Source organism: Zootoca vivipara, chromosome 17 (genome assembly GCF_963506605.1).
Source record: "Zootoca vivipara chromosome 17, rZooViv1.1, whole genome shotgun sequence".
Taxonomy (NCBI): domain Eukaryota; kingdom Metazoa; phylum Chordata; class Lepidosauria; order Squamata; family Lacertidae; genus Zootoca; species Zootoca vivipara.
This window is the reverse complement of record NC_083292.1, coordinates 27,708,939-27,731,784: the sequence shown is the minus strand read 5'-3', so window position 1 is coordinate 27,731,784 and position 22,846 is coordinate 27,708,939. Positions and strand designations below refer to the sequence as shown.

General features: G+C 48.7%; 1 protein-coding gene across 1 annotated transcript in view; it reads left to right on the top strand.

Annotated features, from left to right (window-relative positions):
* Positions 1-22,846, top strand: part of LOC118076247 (neurexin-2) — a 159,337-nt gene that overhangs the window by 38,823 nt on the left and 97,668 nt on the right. The window contains exon 2 of the mRNA XM_060269842.1: positions 4,866-4,880. Within this exon, the coding sequence (XP_060125825.1) occupies positions 4,866-4,880 (15 nt within the window). The remainder of the gene's footprint in view (positions 1-4,865; positions 4,881-22,846) is intronic.

Sequence of the window (22,846 nt, the reverse complement as noted above, 5' to 3'; positions counted from 1 at the left end):
AGCAGAGTTTGGGCAGACTAAGCCAGCTGGAGTAGTTCAGCCTGGTGGAGGTTTTGAGCCCCCCCTCTGCCCTCTTCTTCCTCTGGCCTTTAACTTTGCTGCAAGGGGGAGCCAGTGGGAGCCTGAGGCAGTGGATGGGAACATGAGCCAGAGGGTGTCATTCAAGGGGGCAATGTTATGCTTCATAACTGTTTGCACCTGCATTGGCCAGTGAACTCTCAGGGTGGGAACTCCCCAAGTTTTCCCCAAAACATTCACAGATCAGGAAGTTGCCCCCAACATTAGAATGTTAAAATTACATGGGGCTACCTTTGAAGGTGACCCGGAAACTACAACTAATCCAGAATGCGGCAGCTAGACTGGTGACTGGGAGCGGCCGCCGAGACCACAAAGCACCGGTCTGGAAAGATCTACATTGGCTCCCAGTACGTTTCCGAGCACTGTTCAAAGTGTTGGTGCTGACCTTTAAAGCCCTAAACAGCCTCGGTCCAGTATACCAGAAGGAGCGTCTCCACCCCCATCATTCTGCCCGGACACTGAGGTCCAGTACCGAGGGCCTTCTGGCGGTTCCCTCGTTGCAAGAAGCCAAGTTACAGGGAACCAGGCAGAGGGCCTTCTCAGTGGTGGCGCCCGCCCTGTGGAACGCCCTCCCATCAGATGTCAAAGAGAAAAACAGCTACCAGATTTTTAGAAGACATCTGAAGGCAGCCCTGTTTAGGGAGGCTTTTAATGTTTAATAGATTATTTTATTTTATTTTTCTGTTGGAAGCCGCCCAGAGTGGCTGGAGAAACCCAGCCAGATGCACGGGGTATAAATAATAAATTATTATTATTATTATTATTATTATAAAATTGCTGCTCACCCCAATGCAGTTCTCCAGAGAATCAAGCTCTGCAAACATAGCACTTTATGAAAACGTAGGCAACTGTTATTAAAAAATAAAACAACACTATTAAAATTATTTGTGGGTTTTATATCTCACCTTCCCCCACATAACAAGGTGTCCAATGGCAGACTACAATAGCTCCCCCTCACTGCCCTGCGTTGGAAGTTAATATCCTAATAATAATAAAATAATAAAAAAACTTTTATTTCCATTCCATGCAAAATTTAGAAACATATTTGCCACTCTTCAGATATATTTGGTAGCACTCTCAGTGGTACATTCAGAAACAGAAATAAAATTTTAGGGAGAATTGTCAATTGTAGGACATCCATGACATTTTTAAACGGGTACATCAAGTTACCAGTAGATCTTTTCTCACTTTGGCCTTTGTTGTGATTATAGGCCATTAAAAGTGTTTCAATCCCATGTAATCTGTATGCTGAGATACAGTTGCATTCATATATCAGTTTTAAAAGCTGCCCATCAGACTTCACTGGGTCTTGTAAAAGGATGGCTACATTGTCAGCGTATTGTCAAGTAAATTTTACATCCTCCTCTCTCTGTCTTAACCATTTTTTGTGCTTCCCAAGATCTAATAGCCTCAGCCAGGGGCTCTGTGGAGAAGGCAATGATGGGGGTGATAAAGGAGAACCTTGTCTAGTGCCTCTTCTCAAATAAAAATGTTCTGAGTCGCAGGCTTACTAGGATTGGTATAAATCATCTCCACCCAGGCTGTTGGGTGGTACATCAAATGTCCAGGCCCAGGAGCCGCTGCCCCATGGAAGATGGAAGCAGAAATGGAGCTCCCATTGGCAGCCTGAGCCAGATCCAGTGCTGGATCTACATAGGGGGTCCACCCCATAGCCATACCCACATGTGGACTATCACTGGGACCCAGTTGTTATTATTGTCCATCGCTGACGTTTGACTCTACAGAGGAGACTTGAGAGTTCTTATATAGCCACTGCCAGCTCCTCCTCTACCTGATTCCATTTTTCCTGAGTAGACCTTGGAGAAAGAACTGCCCTGGCAAACCCATTGGGTCCCGCTCCGGGCTTTGCATCTCACTTTCTGCCACCCAAACTCCTGAAGCCCCAAGTACAATGAGGGAGAGCTAGGGATCAAAAAAGAGCTCGGGACTGGGGGAACGGGCAAAATGTTATCAGAATAAAGTGTGCACCCCACACTTCCTTCCAGAGAAGTCAGAGTGGCAAGCAGCAAAGAGATAAAGAGTACAATTTAAAATCAAATAAGGAATAAGGGATTGGACTAGAATCAGTGTTCCCCAAATTTGGGTCTCCAGCTGTTTTTGAACTACAATTCCCATCATCCCTAAACACTGGTCCTGCTAGGTACAGGTAGGTAGCCGTGTTGGTCTGACGTAGTCGAAACAAAATATATATAAAAAAATCCTTCCAGCAGCACCTTAGAGACCAACTACTGTAAGTTTGTCATTGGTATGAGCTTTTGTGTGCATGCACACTTCTTCAGATACACTGAAAAAGAAGTCACCAGATGCTTATATATAGTGAGAGGGTGGGGAGGGGTATTACTCCATCCTTGTGGTGGGAGTGGGTGATTGACTGATTGTTAGCTGTTGACGACTGCAATTGGTCTTACAGGAAAAAGCAAGGGGTGAGGTGGCTAAAGATAGCTTTATCATGTATAATGAGATAAGAATCCAATGTCTTTATTCAGACCTGGTCTCTCCGTGGTTTTAAGCTTGGTAATAAGTTGCAGTTCAGGAACTTCTCTTTCCAGTATATTTTTGAAATTCTTTTGTAATAAGACAGCTACTTTGAGATCTTGTATAGAATGTCCTGGGAGATTGAAGTGTTCTCATACAGTACTAGTTTCTCTGTCTTGTGATTCCTGGCGTCAGATTTATGTCCATCTATCCTTTGGCATAAGGTACCCAGGTGGCGCTGTGGTTAAACCACTGAGCCTAGGGCTTGCTGATCAGAAGGTCGGCGGTTCGAATCCCTGTGACGGGGTGAGCTCCCGTTGCTTGGTCCCAGCTCCTGCCAACCTAGCAGTTCGAAAGCATGTCAAAATGCAAGTAGATAAATAGGAACCGCTACAGCGGGAAGGTAAACGGCGTTTCCATGTGCTGCTCTGGTTTGCCAGAAGCGGCTTTGTCATGCTGGCCACATGACCTGGAAGCTATACGCCGCCTCCCTCGGCCAATAATGCGAGATGAGCGCGCAACCCCAGAGTCGGTCACGACTGGACCTAATGGTCAGGGGTCTCTTTACCTTTATCCTTTGGCATAGAGTTTGGCCTGTTTGTCCAAACTGGTCCTGCTAGGTAGGGATAATGGGAGTTGTAGTCCAACAACAGCTGGAGACCCAAGTTTGGGAAACACCGGACTAGATGATCCCCGGCGTCCCTTCAAGCTCTATAATTCTATGATTCTAGGAACAAATTAAAAACAATTTCCTCCCTCCCCTGTTTATAGGGATGACTGTATTCCTGCTGCCACAATGCCACAAATTGATTTGGGAAAAATAAAGTATGAGAAGCACTATCCTGAGCAAACCCTGCCTGCACAAAAATTATGACAACTCCCCACCACCACCACCACCACCACCACAGAAGTGAGTAGCTGGTAATCCACTGTGGAAGGGGACCGGCTATTTGCACTTACCCCCCTACTCCAGCCCAGCTTCCTCCAAGCAGACCAGGAAGGAAGTGTCCACTGGACCTCTTGCAGCTCCTGGCAGGGTGCCCGCGACTGGCTACCCAAGGTGCAGGCTCCTTTCCAGGCTGCCTCTGGGTCTTCAGTAGGGTTCTCCCTCCAGAAAGGTCTCTTCAGGATCTGGGCTGGTCACTCGTGGTGATTCCACGTTAGGAAATGCAGGAAGCTGCCACCAATCCATCATCTGACTCAGCATGGACTGGCAGAAGTTAGTTGTCCTCTGGGGCTTCAGGCAGGATTTTTTCCCCTAGGCTTACTTGAATATGCAGATGGTTACACCTATCTCTCATTGTTTTGAAAATTATTGTTAGGTGTTTTCAAGATTATGTGCTTGAGCTGTATGTAAAAGACAGTTCATAAAATAATAATAATAATAGCCAATTTGAGAGCCCCAGCAATATGTCTGGGCCATCTGGTTATGCTTACAATTGGATTATATCCTCAAGAGCATCCAATGCAGCAGATTAATGATTTCCTTAACTCGTCTGACCAACCATTTGATACTCACAGACAAATTGGTTGAAGAGCAGGGTGTGTGGGTGTGTGTTTTAGTGGGGGAAATTGTGCCGTTGCAAAAATGGGAGTGGCATTACGGTGTGTATGTTCATTAAGCACTTAAATGCTTAATGAATGGCAGAAGGCGCTCAGTTTCTTCCACGGTCATCTTTGTACAGGTAATGCTGTATCACACCTGGGCAAATAACCTTTAAAGTGCTTCTGTTTTGGGGCCTCACACCTATCTGGATGCTTTTGTTGAGATTTCTGCATTCCAGCGGATTGGGACTATTTGGCCCTCATGGCCCTTTCCAGCTCTACCATTCTATGATTCTATCTCTGCCCCCACCTTGATTCCTCCTTCTCCAGCCTATGCAAAGCAGCTGATCTGGAGTGCCACCCAGCCAATGGTGACGCATGACAATGGATGCAAACATTGCAGTTCTCTATCTCCACAGACAGTCTGGTCTTGCTTTTACTTCTGAGCACTACAATTGCACTCACGAGCCTCTCAACACTGGCATTTTAGGGCTTAGAAGCGAGGGTGGTAGGAGTGTTCTTTTAATTTGGCGCCTCTGCGAACAATTTGACCTTGTTCCTCAAAGCTGTGGTGCGCACACTCTCAACGCACTCGGGGTCCAATCTTTCATAAATGAAAACAGGTCTGTTTTAATTTTTTGCTTTCTTCGAAGAGTGCTACACTCGCCATTTTCCTTCTCCCCCAGCCCCCTCTGCCCCTTCACCTCCATGTGAGCTGCAGAGAGAGAACTTCAGCCGGGTATGAGAGGATCCAGTTAGTGGGCCCCGTCCAGAGAACTACAACTAATTTATTGATTCCTTTTGGCTTTGCTCACTAAACTCCTCCATCTCTCCTAGTTAGGCCTTTCCGATTGACCAGTCCAATCCTTACGCCCGGACTGAAGGCTCAGCCTCACTTCCACTTGCCCCACCTGCTTCCCAGAAACCTGTGGTTTTGCATTGAATTGGAACAAGTGGCATTTGGGTTTTCTGCAGATTACTGTTTGTTCCGATTTAACGCTAGACCGCAGGTTTTCCGGGGGAAAGCAACCGGGCAAAGGCAAAGGCACTCTGACTGATGCTTTCTAGGTTCAGGACAAGCAGAAGCATGGACAAACCCGGAGTCCGAGAGAGACCACCGAGAATCTCTCTCTTTAAAAAGGGTTGGCAGCTTGATTCTGCAGACACCACAGAATCCTGTGGCAGAGGGAACGGAGCAGGCCATCCTGCTGATTCCAGCAGACACACAATCGCTTTCTAGTACACGTCTCCAGTTTGACACTATAGCAATGAACACAACTGCCAATCTGAGCCTGGCTCTGCTTTGACTCCGCTGAGTTGCCCAGCTGAAGGAGCAGCTTGTGGAGAGTTTCATTGCTGCTTTGCTGTGGATTTATTTATTCATTTCTTTAACCACATAAGGCCAAAGGCCAGTAGGTTTGTCTCATTCTACACTATTTTTCATGCAGGGCAGTGGATCAACATACTTTTCAGCAGATCTTCCTAGTCCTCATAAAACGTATGCACAGCCTGATTGCAAAACAAACCTCAAAGCGGGGTTTACGAAGATCTATTTAGCATCTATATCAAGCCATTGAGAGTGGTCATTAGGTGATGTGGAGCGATGTGTCATCAGTATGCTAGTGACAGATACCTCTGTTTCTCCATGACTTCTGAATGGGTAAACCCTGGCAATTCAGGGGGCCCTGCGGGTGAGTGGTTCTTGTGTCCCAGAGATAGGTCAGTTACCTGTTCCGAATGGGGCTGCGCTCCCTCCGAAGGAACGGGTACGTAGCCTGGGGGGTGCTCTCGATCCACCGTTGTCACTTGAGGCACAGGTGTCCTTGTGGGGCTAGCAGTGCCTTTCCCCAGCTTCCGTTGGTGAGACAGCTTATGGCCGTACGTAGGCTGAGATAGCTTGGCCACAGTGATCTTGATCATTGGTAACCTCATGTCTGGATTACTGCAATGTGCTTAGCCCAGAAGTTGCAGTTGGTGCAGAATGCAGCGGCTAGGTTGACTGTGTACCCCATCAACTCCATATAACACATTGGCTGCAAGAGCAGTTCAAGGTTCTACTTTTAGCATTTAAAGATCCAGGCAAATTGCGACCAGGTTATCTAAGGCAGTGCCTTGCCCACTGGCAAATGCAGTCCTCAGAAGGGGCATGGCTGAGAGTAGCATATACCCCAGAGGTATACTTAACCTGTACTGGAAAGGGGGCTTTTAGTGTTCCGTCTGCCAGCCAAAGTCAGATAGGTGCCCGGTGTGATGATGTTTGGGCATCTACAGAAGACGCTTTGGTTTAGGAAGGCTTTCCCTGTGGTGTAACCCAGTCATTTGCAGAATATCACTTTTCATAGAATCATAGACTTGTAGAGTTGGGAGGGACCACAAGGGTCATCTAGTCCAACCCCCTGCAATGAATTTTTTTAATCTGATTATATGCTTTCATATTGGGGGGGGGGGTTAAAGAGTTTGTGTGGATGGTTTTCTTGCTTTAGAGATGGTTAAATCAATTTTGTTGTCCTCAGCACTCTGCATTTTGTTCTGTTTTTACCCTCTATGCTGCTTCAATGGCTATGCCATGAAGCAGCCTATAAATCTGTTCAATAGATAAACAATAATATTGAGATTTCAGTAGGCCTAGCAATATCTGAATAGGTTCGGGGCACGATCTTATATCTCGCTGCCCTTTGGTTTGTTTGGATGCCTCGGGTGCCTCCTTAGCCTTGCTAGTTCAGTCTGTTGGACCTTGCAGCTGTCGGTTTGGGGGGGGGGTCTCTCTGAACTTGTGCTGCAGCTGCTACAAACTGAAGGAAGACTATTTGGAGAAGGAAGGGTAAAGAGGAAGCTGCAGGCCCTGAAGAAGGGAGTTGGGGCCTGTGGGCTGATGTTTTTGTAAACTGAGAGAGAACTAACAGTGAATCACTGTCCCTGCAAGAACTGAGCAGAACTGAAGGGCTGAGCAAGAAGACATCGCTCAGGGGCAGAGGAGGGCTGCAGCCTCCAGAGACAGTTTTTGGAGTTTGTTGCTGGTAAGGACAAGCATGAGCCATGGCTTGTGCCCAACACACTGTACAATCCTAGAATTGTAGAGTTGGAAGGGATCCCCAAGAGTAATCTAATCCGACTCCCTGCAATGCAAGAATCTCAACTAAAGTATCTCTGGCAGATGGCCATACTATCTCTGTTTAGAAACCTCCAATGAAGGAGAGTCCATCACCTTCTGAGAATGTCCATTCCACAGTCAAACAGCTCCTACCATCAAAAGGCTATTCCTAATATTTAGTGAAGAATTGGGGTGTGGAGAGTGTAGGCCCCGCCCCCCTAAACCCAGAAGCACCCAAGCAATAATCCCATGCAGTTCTCCTGTTTCCACTCTGAGTTAACAGCTGTCAGTCCTGAAAGTCTGCCCTGCAGGGCTGTGTTCGAGAGGTACCAATTCTGAGAGCGCGAGTCTTAACAAGGCAGCTGGAATAGAAAGGGAGCTTCCAGGTGGCACTGGTATAAGAGTCACTGAGTTGGATTTGCATGAGCCTCTGGGTTGTCTTGCCAGGCGCTGTATAGTAGACAAGGTTTTCTGTGGAGAAACTGCCGCAGATATGGGATGTAAGCAAGGAGCAAAGCACCCTCTGTGTTCTTCTGCCTTATTTTTCAGCATAGGGTGTCTGATGGGGAATTAGTGTCACTGGAAAATCTGCTTTAATTCAGAGCAGCCCTGCTGAGGAGCACAAGTTGATTATTCCCAGGCCCCCATGTCCCTGCTTCAGTGCATGTTTCTGGGTGCATATGAAGGGATGGAGTCCAGACAGCAATGGTGAGGATTGTGCAATTGTTGTTGTTTAGTCGTTTAGTCGTGTCCGACTCTTCGTGGCCCCATGGACCAGAGCACGCCAGGCACTCCTGTCTTCCACTGCCTCCCGCAGTTTGGTCAGACTCATATTGGTGGCTTCAAGAACACTGTCCAACCATCTCGTCCTCTGTCGTCCCCTTCTCCTTGTGCCCTCAATCCTTCCCAACATCAGGGTCTTTTCCAGGGAGTCTTCTGTTCTCATGAGGTGACCAATGTATTGGAGCCTCAGCTTCAGGATCTGTCCTTCTTAAGGAAATCCACTCAGGGCTGCTTTCCTTCAGAATAGGTTTGATCTTCTAGCAGTCCATGGGACTCTCAAGAGTCTCCTCCAGCACCACAATTCAAAAGCATCAATTCTTCGGCGATCAGCCTTCTTTATGGTCCAGCTCTCACTTCCATACATCACTACTGGGAAAACCATAGCTTTAACTATACGGACCTTTGTCGGCAAAGTGATGTCTCTGCTTTTTAAGATGCTGTCTAGGTTTGTCATTGGTTTTCTCCCAAGAAGCAGGCGTCTTTTAATTTCGTGACTGCTGTCACCATCTGCAGTGATCAAGGAGCCCAAGAAAGTAAAATCTCTCACTGCCTCTATTTCATCCCCTTCTATTTGCCAGGAGGTGATGGGACCCAGTGGCCATGATCTTAGTTTTTTTGATGTTGAGCTTTAGACCATATTTTGCACTCTCCTTTTTCACCTTCATTAAAAGATTCTGTAATTCCTCCTCACTTTCTGCCATCATGGTTGTGTCATCAGCATATCTGAGGTTGTTGATATTTCTTCCGGCAATCTTAATTCCGGCTTGGGATTCATCCAATTAGGAAGCTGTTATTGCAGAAAACCATGCATCAGATGGGTGTCACTTTGTCCTGGGCAGCTGGCCTTTGTGGTGTTTCCGCTTTCTCCTTTTCCATGTACAGTATTTGGAATACTAAGCCAGGTTAATGGGTTTGTCATTAAGGAACTGGTTAGACGGGTTTAATGCTGAGTGGGGGGCATAAATCCACATCCACATCCACACATCCTTCTTTCTCCCTCACCCATAACTCCTGTGTTGCCTCCAGTCCAAGGAAACCTTAGTATGCAAATAAAGGGCCCTCTTCTGTGCATAGTAGCCAATGGGTCAGTGATAAGCAGATAGAGGCAGGTTGCAGCCAATGGTGAGAGTTCTCTGGGGTGTGATTTACATGTGTCCAGTGTCACCTGGGCAGGGGGTGCCTCCTGTTTGAGACTCCTGTCCTTATGGCAACACCCCCAGATAAGGCAGCACAGCAAGGAGTATTGAGCATCTTGGGCCATTTGATCAACATATTCATTACTCTTGTGATTTGTGATTTGGGGTGGCCGGTAGTGGTTTTTTGCCATGGTGTTGTTGTTGTTTTTTAAAACCATAATTGGTGTGCAGCGCTTGTTTAGGAAAGTTTGCAGGAACGAGGTGGCAGGACTACAGGTATAGTCACCCCCATGTGGGTGTTAGGCGGGAGGGTTTATGTTGCGGGGCAGAACCGAGTTATCTGCAACGTGATTGGTTTGTTAGTTAAATATTTTTATTTATTTACTTGATGGGGAGGGCAGCTGTCTGCCCCCTTGCTACCCCTATGCACCCTCCATAAAACCTCTTTTGTGAGCTCCTATGCCAGCGTGGAGGTATTCAGTTTGTAGCGACTGAAGGGGGAAGGCTGAATCTGCTTCAGGATCCTGCCTCGCCCATCTGCTCTGGAATTGTGCGCTCTGTGGAGGTCTATGCCATAGCGTGAGCAACAGTGACTTGGGAGCTAAGGAAGGGCCAGTGAAGCATGTACAGGTGAATCTGTGTTGTTGGAATTGCTGCCGAGTTTTTGAGCACCCTAGTGGTGTCCGGAGAAGGTGGTGGTAGAGATGGTGTGTGGTGGTGCCATCAGGCCAGGATGGGGGGGGTGCACTTAAGGCATCCAGGATACTACACAGCCAAATTCCCCCCCCCCGGTGTAGCAGGGCTGATTTACCAAATTTTAGAGCAAGAGGAGCAATTCACACATCCCCGTAGAAGGATGGAGCCCCCCACCCTGCGAATCCAAATCTCCTCTGTGTTGGGTGTGACCCAGCACCTGCCCATGAGGCTCCCTGTGCTTGCGATGTTTTGATTATTATGCACACCTGTGTGAAATGTCACACCTTGAGGAGGGTATTTCATGTGGGGCGTGGGTGTACGCCTTCCTCGTTGGACTAGTGTGAAGCACACTGTGCAAGCAGGGCTGTATCAAGGCTGGTACATGCGCTGGTTGTCCAAGGCAGGGATTGCGGTTAGGAAAGGAACGCATGTGCATGCGTGCAATGGGTTTCTGTGCTGAAATACTGCACAGCAGGTGTGCAAGGGAAAGGTTTGTGCTGCGTGCTGTGTGCCTTCTCCTGCTTTGCGTCCTTGTGTGTGCTGAAGGATGGAACCGTGAGCACCCAAAAGGTGCCTTGTGTGTGCAGGCGTGATCTCTGCTCAAGGGAGCTCGTCTCCCCTTTCCTCTCTTCCCCTGCTTGGATGTATAGGATGAGGTGTGCCTGCCAGACTTCACAGCTTTCCCTCTGGGATTTAGTCTTCCCACCCACATGTAGGGTAGGAGAGTATGCACATGTGATTGTGCATTGCTCAAAGATATGTGTGTGGGGAAAGAAGGGAAGATTGTGTAGGGCCTGTGGGCCAGGTAGTGCAACACTAGCAGTGTGGGGGGGGGAGGGAGGGAGGGAGGAAGAAAGAGAGGGTGGAGAGAGAAAGGTGAGAAGACAGGTGCATGCATTCATGTATCCTCTTCTGCAAGCTGAATCGGAGAGCACCTCTCTTCCATTTTTATCCAGCTACAAGGACCCCACCTCCTTCTGACAAACTGCCCAGAGACTATTCTAGTTTGTTAATGGGATCCAGGAAAGAAGGGGGGAGCGAGCTGCAGCAGTCAGAACAATATGGCTGCCTCCGTCATGCCTGAGGGATCATTGGAGTGGTCTCCATGGCAACGGGAGGAGAGAGCAGCATCCTAATGTGCCTAGCCTCCTTCTCCCCTTCTCTTTGCAGCTCTCAGGCGCTTGATAGAGCTTGGGAGGAGGAGGAGGAGGAGGAGGAGGAGGAGGAGGAGGAGGAGGAGGAGGAGGAGAAGAAGAAGAAGAAGAAGAAGAAGAAGAAGAAGAAGAAGAAGAAGAAGAAGAAGAAGAAGAAGAAGAAGAAGAAGAAGAAGAAGAAGAAGAAGAAGAAGAAGAAAGGCCAGGGCCTCACCCAGTGCCCCCCAACTCCAGATAAAGCAAACCTGCCTTCCAACCTCCTCTAGCAAGAGCTGGGAATACTGCCCCCTCCCCAAGCTAGCCACCAACCCATCAACCTGCTCACAAGTTCATCTAGCCACCGTCTGCTTTGGGGAGGCAGGACAGGCAGGGAGTCCCAGCAAGTGATGCCTTTTGCAGTCATGTTTCTGCTTATATACATCTTTACTTGCCCTTGTGCCCTCCAGATTCATCTGGAGTTAATCTGTGCTTGGCTGCCTGAAGTGGAGTCCATCCACATGGCACAACACTCCCCCTGCCCGGCTAGTGTCCACAGTTTATAACCCTTGCTGCACCTTCCAAGCACCAGTTCCTGCTTTCTCCTTGCCCTCCCACTTCACCCTGTGGGACCACCTGCGCCAGGTCCCCTGCTGGGCCAGCGCCATTCTGGATGCCTGTGCTCTCAGGTCATGGTCTGTTTAGGGAAGCTTTTAATGTTTGATGGATTTCTGTATTTTAATATTTTGTTGGAAGCCGCCCAGAGTGGCTGGGGGAACCCGGCCAGATGGGCGGGGTATAAATAATAAATTATTATTATTATATTATTATTATCATGGTTTGGAGGTGGTGTTAGCCGCCAGGGTGGGTGGGAGGAAGCAGGAAGGAAGCTCTGCTCCTCCTATCTTGTCCGAAGTATGACATCTTCCACCTTTGGATGTGGAAAGAAGGATGCGGGAATGATGTAGCCTGAATCACTAGCCTGGATTTTCATTTGCACCCTTTCCTTCCTAGTGCACATGAAAGTGGGGAGGGAGAGAACGATCCAAATCCTTTCTCTCTCTCTCTAAACCCAGGACTAGTTGCTTGTGACTGGAGAAGCATCTACCCATTGCCAGGGAGTGGCACACAAAATTTGCCTCTCCTCTTTGAGGCTGCGAATGATAACTAATAGATCTTGGCAGCTCAGCTCTTAAAAGATGGCCTAAGTGGGTTTTCTGGACTTGCATGAGACACCCCCTCCCGAAGCCCTACAGAGAATTAAACAGTGGAACTCTCTCCTGCAGGAGGCAGCGATGGCCACCAACTTGGATGGCTATAAACAAGGATCAGAGAAATTCATAATAATTTTATTATTTATACCCTGCCCATCTGGCTGGATTGCTTCAGGCACTCTATCTGGGCAGCTTCCAACACAGCTACGCCCCTATCTGGACAGGGATAGCCTAACTACTGTTGTCCATGCTCTGGTAACCACAAGGTTAGATGCATTATACATAGGCCGGCCGGCCAGGCAATGCGTTATACATAGGGCTGCCTCTGAAGATGGTTCAGAAACTTCAACTGGTGCAGAATTCGGCGGCCAGGTTGCTCACTGAAGTAAGACAGCTTGAGCATATTCCACCAATCCTGGTATGGCTGCACTGGCTACCAATTAGTTTCCGGGTCCAATACCTCAAGGAACGCCTCTTTCCATATGAACCTACCCGGACTCTGATATCATCTTCTGAGGCCCTCCTTCATGTGCGCCCTCCTTGAAAGGTCCGGAGGGTGGCAACACAAGAATGGGCCTTCTCTACAGTGGCTCCTCATCTGTTGAATGCTCTCCCCAGGGAAGCTCGCCTGGCGCCTTCACTATACACCTTTAGGCACCGGGCAAAAATGTTCCCCTTTAACCAACCATTTGTTTGATCCGATTTACATCCTATGCTCTTTTAAAATGTGTGGTGTTTTTTTTAGGGGGGGGGGTATTGTGTTGCTGTTTTTATTTTTATTAGGTATTTTGTGGTTTTATATCTTGATTTTATTCTGTGAACTGCTCTGAGACCCCCCGGTATAGGGCGGTATATAAATTCTATTATTATTATTATTATTATTATTATTATTATTATTATTATTATTAAACCATAACATCAAATCAGAAGGCTTTTCCTCTGTGGGTGGCTCTTCCCACTGTATTGTCACTGTGCTTGAATCCTCCTTGAGGGTTTCCCACTGAGGCATCTGGCTGGCCCCTGTGAGAACAGGATGCTGGACTAGATGGGCCATCGGCTGGATATAGCAGGCTTGTCTTGTATGCTTATGTTCTTGTGTGAGTTCTCTGCTCAGAGGCCTTCAGACTTGGTGCTTGAGCCCCAGCTTTTGAAGGGTCTCATGGACCCGAGAGCAGGATTCAAGACTCCTGAGTCCAGTCTCGAATTTTTGGGAGGAAACAGATATCTTGCTATGGATGGGTAGAGATGGTCAGGGAACTCCAAGAAGCCTGGATCCTATGTATACCCTTTGGAGATTTGGTTAAATAGTTTAGATCAGAGGTGAGGGATCTGGGAGGGTCCCCCAGGTGTCTCTGGGCTGCATCTCCCAAAATCCTTAACCATTAGCTGGTAATTTTGGTCCCAGTCTGTGTTGGTATTGGGGTTTTTTAAAAATGATTTTGCTGTTTTATTGCTTGTTGTTTCCCACTCTGGGCTCTTTTGGGAGGAAGGACTGAGTATAATTTAAATAAGGAACACAGTAAGTAGATTTGGAGAGGGTGAACTGTGGTCCTCCAGATGTTATTAGACTTCAGTTCACATCATCTTCACCCAACAGGGCTTTTCTTTTGACCCGCCTATCACTTAATGTTGGAAAGTGCAAAACACGGCTTCTGAACAGAGTGCCCCCCCCCAACCACTGCCACCCACTGCAGATCTGGTTTCAGGCCCAGACACTTCTAGTCCAAGGAGTGGGTTGGGGCATGGAAGAACCTGTCGGGCCCTTCAGATATTGTCGAACCACAACTTCCACAGGCACTGACCACTGGTCATGCTGACTATAGCTGATAGGAGTTGGAGCCCCATAAGATCTGGAGAGACACCAGTTCCCCAACTCTGCAGGAGGGCAGAGGAGCTTTTGAGCCAGCATGCCTGAGAGCAGGCGGAGGGCTGCTTTTAATTCTAATTTTTGTAGTTTGATTATTTGCTGAATAGTGCTACTTTCTAAGTGGTGTCCAAGAGGGGTCCACCATGTATTCAGTTGAAACGAACAATAAAACCTGGGGGGGAACTTACTTAAAGCGCTTTATGGATTATTTTTTATTAAAACTTCACCAAGAGCCTGAAGTCCAACAGGGGAGTGTTAATAGAAGTGGGAGGGAGTTCCACAGAACTAGGTTCACAATACTGAAGGCTCCTGGCAGATGTGAGCTGTGTGTCTGAGCCGTGGCGGCACCCAAAGAGAGGCAGCCTCAACAGGACCCTTGGGTGCCAAACTCTGAACACCTGCTGAAAGCTTTTCTATTCCTATGCATGCAAAGAAGAACACTTATTTCCACAGTGGTTAATGGATGTCTTTTTTTAAACTTTGTATGTGGCATTTATTGCGTGGCTTTGTGTACTTTTCTTGTAAACTGCTTTGGTATATATATATATATTTAATATAAACACGGACTCCCCACAAGACCTCAATGATCGGGCTGCAGCATAAAGGGATCCAGCGGAACCAAGTTCACAAAGGACTTCTCAATGAATACTGGACCCTTAAACGTGTCCTGGTTGCACCTGGGCAGGAAGGGCAAGCTTTTAAGCAGCCTCAGAGACACATTATGGTGAGAGATCTGTCCCCATCGACAGTCTGGTTGCAGCATCTTGGCCCCAACTGGAGTTTCCAGGCCAGGCGCAAGGGCAGCTCCACATGGAGCACATTGAAATAACTGAGGTTACCAGGGCTTGAACCACCGTGGTGAGCAACGGTCGTAGTTGGCATACCAGCCATAGCTGGTGAAACCTCCAGCGTGTGCTTTCTGCTGCTTCAGACGGTAGGACCCAAACCAATGGGTTCAAACTTCGAGAAAGGAGATTCCGACTGAGCTTTCTGACAGTAAGAGCTGTTCAGCAGTGGAATGGACTCCCTCTGAAGCTGGTGGACTCATGGGAGGGTTTTAAACAGTGATAAGATGAGCTGTGATTCTGGCATTGCAGCGGGGTTGGACTAGATGACTTTTGGGATTCCTTCCACCTCTGTGATTCTGCGATGCCAGGTGGGGCTGTCTGAAACCCTGCTTGTCAGTGCAGGTGGTACTGAGTTAGATGGACCTACGCTTTTGCAACTGCCTGTATCCTTGCGTGTATGTTTGCCTTTGAGACTCTGGAAGGGGCAAATGTGCCAGCCACTTTAGGCCTGTAGCTGCTTGACAGATTGATTAGGACTCAGATGTGTGTCTGCGTTGTAGGTGGGAGCGAGAACTCCTCATTTGCATGAAATTGGGAGCTTTTTCCGGAAGCAGCTGCCAGCTCGGGGTCTGGAGCTGATGTGGCGATGAATGGCGGCAGAGGGGTGGCATGGGAGGAATAGGAATGCTGCCTCACTCTGATGCCACCTGCAGCCTTTGGCCATGCGGGGAAAGGCATGCAACGGCCCTGCCTTCTCCGGGCTGCCTGTTGGGGCCTTGTTGCTCACGCCAGGGTGGTGGCGGGGGGAAGGATCCTTGCTTTGCCTTGCTGAGGTGCCGGTGTGTATGTCTGTGTCCTTGCACATGCCCTGCGGAACAAGGGCACTCTGACATCAAGGGAGCTCTGTTTGCAGCCTAGGGCCAGGGAGGGAGGTGGGGCTGTGTCCTTTGACCCAGGGGACATGAGGGGCCAGTCCTAGGGACAGGGAAGTTCTTTGGGTCATTGCAAGAGAAAGCCCCAGGGCCGGATCCCGCCACTCTGCTTTCTTCATTGTCAGTTCTGGGTCGCTCAGCCGTGTGTGTGTGTGTGTGTGTGTGTGTGTGTGTGTGTGTGAAACTCTGATCTGTCACACAAGGGTGGCAGCGGTGGTTGCTTTCAGGCAAAGTCAATGCATGCTGGGTGCAGCACTCTGATCTGCACTGGATGCGTGCCTGTGGGCAGAAGGGGGCCTTTTCGCAATTGCTCGCAGTCGACGAGTTTGCCCCCTAAGAGCCTCCTTTAGCCCAGCCTTGCAAAGGAGTCCTCAGCAGCTACTGGACCTCGGTCATTCTGCGCAGCCTGCTTGTGCACACAGACCAGTGCTAAGCTGCTACAAACCTCCCTGCCTGATCGCCTGGAGGCAATTGCTTAATCACCACAAGCAACCAGATGAGTGGCTGTTGACAGGCCTGCCTTAGCCTTTCTGTCTAACTTACAGTCGGGGGAAACATTCTCAGCTTCTCAGTGCACACGCCTTACTTATTTATTGAACAAACGTGCATCCCACACCTTCGGCCACTGGGAGTGTTCCCAGGGTAGTAAAGTATGGATTCTGCTCTGCTCTGATTGGGGAGGAGCATCATAGCTCTGTGGCAGGGCGTGTGCTTTGCAATGCGGAAGGTCTCAAGGGTTCAGTCCACAATGGAAGCATCTCCAGGTTGGGCTGGGAATGTCCCCTGCCTGAAGCCCTAGAGGGCCGATGCTGCCAGTCAGAGTAGGTAATATTGAGGTACATGGACGAGTGGCCTGGTTCTTTTTGGAGGAGCTTCCCATGCTTTGGTGGTTCTTCCTTGACAGATTTCCACCCAAATATCCTGGGCCAGTCTTCTGTCTTTCTCTGGATTGTGTGCTGGTCTTGGTGGTTTCCATGCAGAGTTCCTCTTAATCAAATGTGTTGCAATTTCAAGATGGCGGGGCAAGCTTTTTATTGGAGGGAAATCCTCCCAGTCTCATTGACACCTGGGTTGATGGGAAAGGAGGGGGGCATTCCTGTTGGGCCCCCAGGCACCCACTCATACCCACTGACCTGCTTTGGGAATCTGGTCGGTTGGAGAAGAGGCCAGCCGTTGACTCTTGGTTTTGCTTCACTAACCCTTTTCCTTCCTGGAGCAGTTTTCGCTTACGCCTGATTCTTGCCGGCCGCAAACGGCACACGCCCCCCTCAAGGCTGCCTTGGTTTGCGTGGTTCTCTCCCCCCCCTTCTGACTCCCACCCCCACATTTTTCTTGTTTTTAACCAGGAAAAAAAAAAGCATTTTCTCTCATTGGGCGATGTGACTGTTTGCCCGAAATGCTTTTTTTTTTTAATCCTCAAAGAAACCAAACTTCTTTTATTTTCTTCCCTTGTTCCCCTCTTGTTATAATTATTATTATTATTGCTTTGGTTTTGTCTGGCTCTGTCCGGGATTTTGAGTTTCTTCTCCTCTCTCCTTTCTGTTTGTTTCGGCATCCGACCCTCAAACCTTCCCCCTTCTCTATCTCCCGGGGGCCTGGATGTCTGTCACAAGTTAAAAAATGCTTTTAAATTGTGGCAAAGAGGGGAAAACCCTCCTTTTTTCCGTGCGTTTATATGACTCGTCTTTTTTCTTTCTTTCTTTTTTTCTTTCCTTCCCCTTCAAGGTCCAGCTCACCTGACGCTAAACAGCCAAGGTATGGTCTTAAGTTTCTTTCCACAAATGAGTTTTTGATTTCCTCCTCCTCTTCCTCTCTCCATCTCTCTCTCTCTCCTTTGCCATCTCTTTCTCCATCTCCCTCTTTTGCGCTCTCTCTCTCTCTCTCTCTCGCCGGTTTTTCTCCTCCGATCATCTGCTTGAACCATCTCATCATCCCGTGTTGGTTTCTGACATTGCCTCGATTTCTCGCTTATGCAGCTGGGAAAAGAAAAGAAAAAATGTTTTGGTTGTGTTTTATACATGAATGTTTATTAGAAAAGAAAAGGAAAGAAAAAAAACATGTTTCGGGGAGGAAGCCAAAGAAACTGCCTTTAATCTTGCCTCGCTGCTACAGAGCTTTGATGAACTGTGTGACTTATGCTGGTGATCTGATTATTACAAGCCCCGTGTGGGGCTTGCTTCATTGATTGCTTCTGATGCCTTCTTGGGGATTCATCTGCTGGGGGGCACAAACTGGCATCCCTCACCCAAGGCGCAGTGGGTCTGGGATGTGCCAGCCAAAGTGCGGCACGAATTTGCTGCAGCCCTTACCCAGCCCTCCCCTGCTATCTGAACAAGTGTATTGGAAACCGCCTGGTGAGGGGGGTGGGCCAGGGGCATACGAAGGGGGGGCGGGGGCATTCCGCCCCAGGTGCCACCCTGGGGGTGTGTGTGACAAGATGGCCCGCTGCCTTCCCCCCCCCAGCTGTAGAGCGGCCGAGGGTTCGCCACGCCTTGGGTGCTGGAGAGGCTTCCCCCGCCACTGGGGTGGGCTTTCCCCGGAACAAGCATTTGGGGGAGGGGGAGCCTGAGAGGAGCCCCTTGTTGGGTCACCCTGGTTTGAAAGAGAGGAGGCTTCCTTCTGCTCAGCTGAAAGGTGCCAATCGAGCTTGGCACGTCCTAAACTTTGTGGGCTGCCTGGTGGAGTCCAGCAAGGAAGTGATTTGCTTGTCATTTGCTGCTTTTGTGGGGAGCAGGAGGCTTCTCTCTTTGTGTGCCCCTCCCTGATGAGAAAAGAAGGGGCCACGCTCATATCCCCATGCAGAAGGGGTGCATGGAGGAGGCTGGTTTCAAAAAGGCCAATTCCTCTTCTGCTCTAGAGGAGAAGCAGCTCTCTGCCTAGAAGTTGTCATCCTCACTCCCATTTTTTTTTTAATCAGTGGTGGTCAATAGTAGCTCAAGGCTGTTGTGTGACCATCATGCCCTAAAGCAGGCATCCCCAAACTTCGGCCCTCCAGATATTTTGGACTACAATTCCCATCTTCCCCGACCACTGGTCCTGCTAGCTAGGGATCATGGGAGTTGTAGGCCAAAACATCTGGAGGGCTGCAGTTTGGGGGTGCCTGCCCTAAAGGGATGAAACCCACAGTTGCCCTCCAGATGTGGCTGGAGCCCAACTCCCATCATCACCCCTGACCTGTCCTTTGACACCATGCTGGTTTGTGGGATTGATGGGAGTTGGAGTCCCAGCAGCATCTGGAGACCCACATTTATCGCTCTAAAACAGTGTTGGACTACTCTAGATGGTGTTGGACTACAATTCCCATCATGCACAGCCAGCTTAGCCCAATGGGAAATGTAGTTTGGACTATCTAGGGACCCAAGGTTGAATACCAGAGAGGGGCAACTGAGCAGTCAACCAGCCATAGTGCTCGCATTAAAGCACTCTTTGCTGGCTGTGGAGAAGCCTGTCGGTCCGAGGAGGTTAGACTTCTTAAAGAGACACGAGGGTAGCACCGATGAGGAGACAAGTTGCAGCCCATCCAGGAGGCGCCACATTTTTGTGAGATGACCTCTCAGTTTTCAGACTCTGTTCTTTCCCAATCTGGCACGATGCCAGCTTTGCCCTTGATCTCTTGCTCTGCTTCTTACGTTGACCCAGTGTGGTTTGGAGTCAGGGAGCCTCCGAATCAAAGCCAGCCATGTTGTTAAGCTTCACATTCCGAAACGTTAACCATAATATCAATAAACCATAATGTGGGTGTACTAGGAACGAGGGACAGCCCATACCCCCTTTCCTTTTGGTAAATGTTTAAAATAAATAGAAACCAAGCCCCAAGAGTGAAGTCTGAAAAGCACCATGGCTTGGGCCAGGTCTCTAGAAAAGGCGATTCAACAACCTCAGGGCCTTCCAGACACATGGCACCCTTAGGCAGAGCCCACGACTGACGCGGCTTGCCCTGGCTTGAGGCTCCAAGCAGTACTAAGCACCTCAGCCTGGACACCATTTTAATTTCTCACAAATTCCATGGTGACTGTCATTGTTCTTGGGCATTGCGGAGAACTTGGGTGGTGGCTGCGCCCAGTGTGCAACTGCTCCTCTTGGCAGGGTGTACTGATGAAGAATGGGGTCGACTAGAGGTTTCTTTGGCCAAGGCCACCTTCAGACCAGGAGCTGACCCTGGAAGCTGCCGCCATATCCCTGCGCACATATGCCCTCCTTTGAACTACGCTCGACTGAGAGGAGTGATGTCCTGGTCCGCTTTGGGGATCTGGATGATGCAGGGATCAACTGGACATCCCTAATGTAATGGGATTTAGGGGCCAGAAAAGTCTTGCCAAAAATAGTTTCCTTTCTAGTACCCTTTAGCTGCCCTTGGGCTGCCCTGTTGAACCACAATGCCCATCACCTCAGCATAGTGATAAACCAGAGTTGCTGGCTTCTCATGATGGCTTGGGAACGAGCTGTGCACATGGCTGGATCTCTCCTGTTCCTCCCCTCCCAGGGTTTGAAAGGGAGGAATAAGCTAGGGAGGGTCAGTTAAGCATGGTTTCCTGTGGTGCCCCAATTCAGGATCAGGGCTTGTTTCTTCCCAGTGAGCCAGGATCCAGCAGCAAACCATGTTTCAGGCTGGCAAGAGATTCTGGCTTCTTGGGAGAGAAACAGACCAGGATCCCAGGGGTGGATGCTGTCTGAAGCCAAGTTTCACAATGGCTCCCTGAATTTGCTCTTGTGCTTACACCAGCAAATGAGGGGTTGGGTGCCTGCACCAAATGATGCTTCAGGTGCCCCATAATCCATGATAAACTAGCAATCCTGATTTCATTGAATTGTGTGAAACACGGTTATTGACTTTGATATGACCCATTTTGCAGGGAGGTATCAAGTTCGTTGTTTTTGTTTGTTTGTTTGTTTTTTATTAAATTTCTAGACCGCTTCAAAGCATAAAGCCATCACAGTGATGAACAGAGTAAAAACTGAATAAAACACTGAAACACAAGCTCTGAAAGCAATAGAATCAATTCAACAAGCTCTTAAAACAACAAAAGCATTTAATCAGATATAAAATTGATCTTCCCTAAATGAGCAGGTCATACCACAGGAAAAGCCTTCCTGGACAAAAATGTCTTCAGTAGATGCCTTAACTTCATCATGCTGTGTGCCTGCCTCACTTCAGCTAGTAATTGATTCCAGAGAGCTGCGATTGAAACACTAAAAGCCCAGTTTCTAGTTCAGGGTAAGTGCCCCTCAGATAGATAGATAGATAGATAGATAGATAGATAGATAGATAGATAGATAGATAGATAGATAGATAAAGGTAAAGGGACCCCTGACCATTAGGTCCAGTCATGACTGATTCTGGGATTGCGGCGCTCATCTCGCATTATTGGCCGAGGGAGCCGGCGTACAGCTTCCAGGTCATGTGACCAGCATGACTAAGCCACTTCTGGTGAACCAGAGCAGCGCACGGAAACGCCATTTACCTTCCCGCTGTAGCGGTACCTATTTATCTACTTGCACTTTGATGTGCTTTTGAACTGTTAGGTTGGCAGGAGCTGGGACCAAGCAACGGGAGCTCACCCCGTTGCAGGGATTCGAACCGCCGACCTTCTGATTGGCAAGCCCTAGGCTCAGTGGTTTAACCCACAGCGCCACCCGCATCCCAGATAGATAGATAGATAAACAAATACACACATATACCCACCCACCAACCCACATGGCTGCACTGAGGCTGCCAGAAAACATACCGCCGAGACTCTGTGCAGAATCCTAAGTCTGAAGATGGGATGGGATGTTAGGCCTTACCGGTCATCTTGGTGCTACCGGGTCAAAGGCCTCTTCCACAAGTAGGATACCACCAGGTGCCATGCCTGAGGCCCATCCATATCTTGGCTTAATGTGAATGGTGACCCCCTAGTGCCTCCTTTAATTCCCCCTCATCCATGTGGTGTTCTCCAGCTACTGCCGCCCCACATATGTTCCTCCCTAAAGCTGGAGGTTGCCTTTGCTCTGGAAATCCAAATTGAAGAGATTATTAAAACTACCCCCAAAATATATTTTTCCCAGAAGGGAGATGTTGGTAAGACTAAAGGGGTACGTGATTATTGTAAGTTTGGGAAACAATGGCACAGGGACTCTCCAGAATTAGGGGAGAGAATGTGTGGGACAGCAACAGTTGGAGGGGAACCCCACACAGACATGGGGGAATTAAAAGAGGCACGAGGGGCTCACCATCCACATTGAGCCGAGTTATGGATAGCACCCTTGATGCAGGAAGTCAGCCCTACTGGAGGAAACATAGTATTTCTCTGGATAATAACCAGGTGTGGCTTTGGGTGCCTCTCCAGGACAGGGGAGGAGAACCCACTTGGCCAGGTGTTGTTCTGGCTCCAGCTACTCTCAACCCCAGCCTGCATAGCCAGGGAGCTATAAATGAGGGATATCTGTGGGATCCTGAAGGATGGGGGCCTCAGGATTGAGCTGCCACCCTGGCACATGTGACTTAGCAGATGGTTGCCATTGTTTTAGATGGATTAACTTTAGTTTTGTGTTCGAATGTTTCCTTGTTTGTTTTCCAAATACGTCAGTGGCCCTGGGATATCTCTTGTGAAGGAAAGCGCATAAATGGGGTCCTCTTTTGTCGTGTAACAAAGCCAGAGGCTCCCCTCTAACTGTCCTGCCTTTCCAGGGGCGCCAGCTGCAGGAGGGCTTGGGGCTTCCTCTGCTAGATGGGCTGGGTACAAAATAATAATAATAATAATAATAATAATAATAATAATAATAATAATAATAGTGGGCCTTCTCCGGGCAGCAGCGTCAGGCGGCCAAGTAGCCACCATTTTAAGTTTTGCTCGATACCCCAGTGTTGCTCAAGGGCATTGTGGGAAATTTAAAATGGCAGCTGCCCAAACTTGTCCAACCAGCATTGCAGGAGAGGCCCTAGGCAAGAGGCTGCCCTGTGAGAGCCCTGCTAGGGGGCTGGGGATCCAGCAGGTCCTTCCCCCACCTCATAAGGATCGGCAAAATTCTAGGCCCCTGGAGTTGGATATTCTTTTGCTGGGGGTACTTTTCCCTCTTTGAACTTGGAAGCGACGGTAAACCAGGTTCAGAG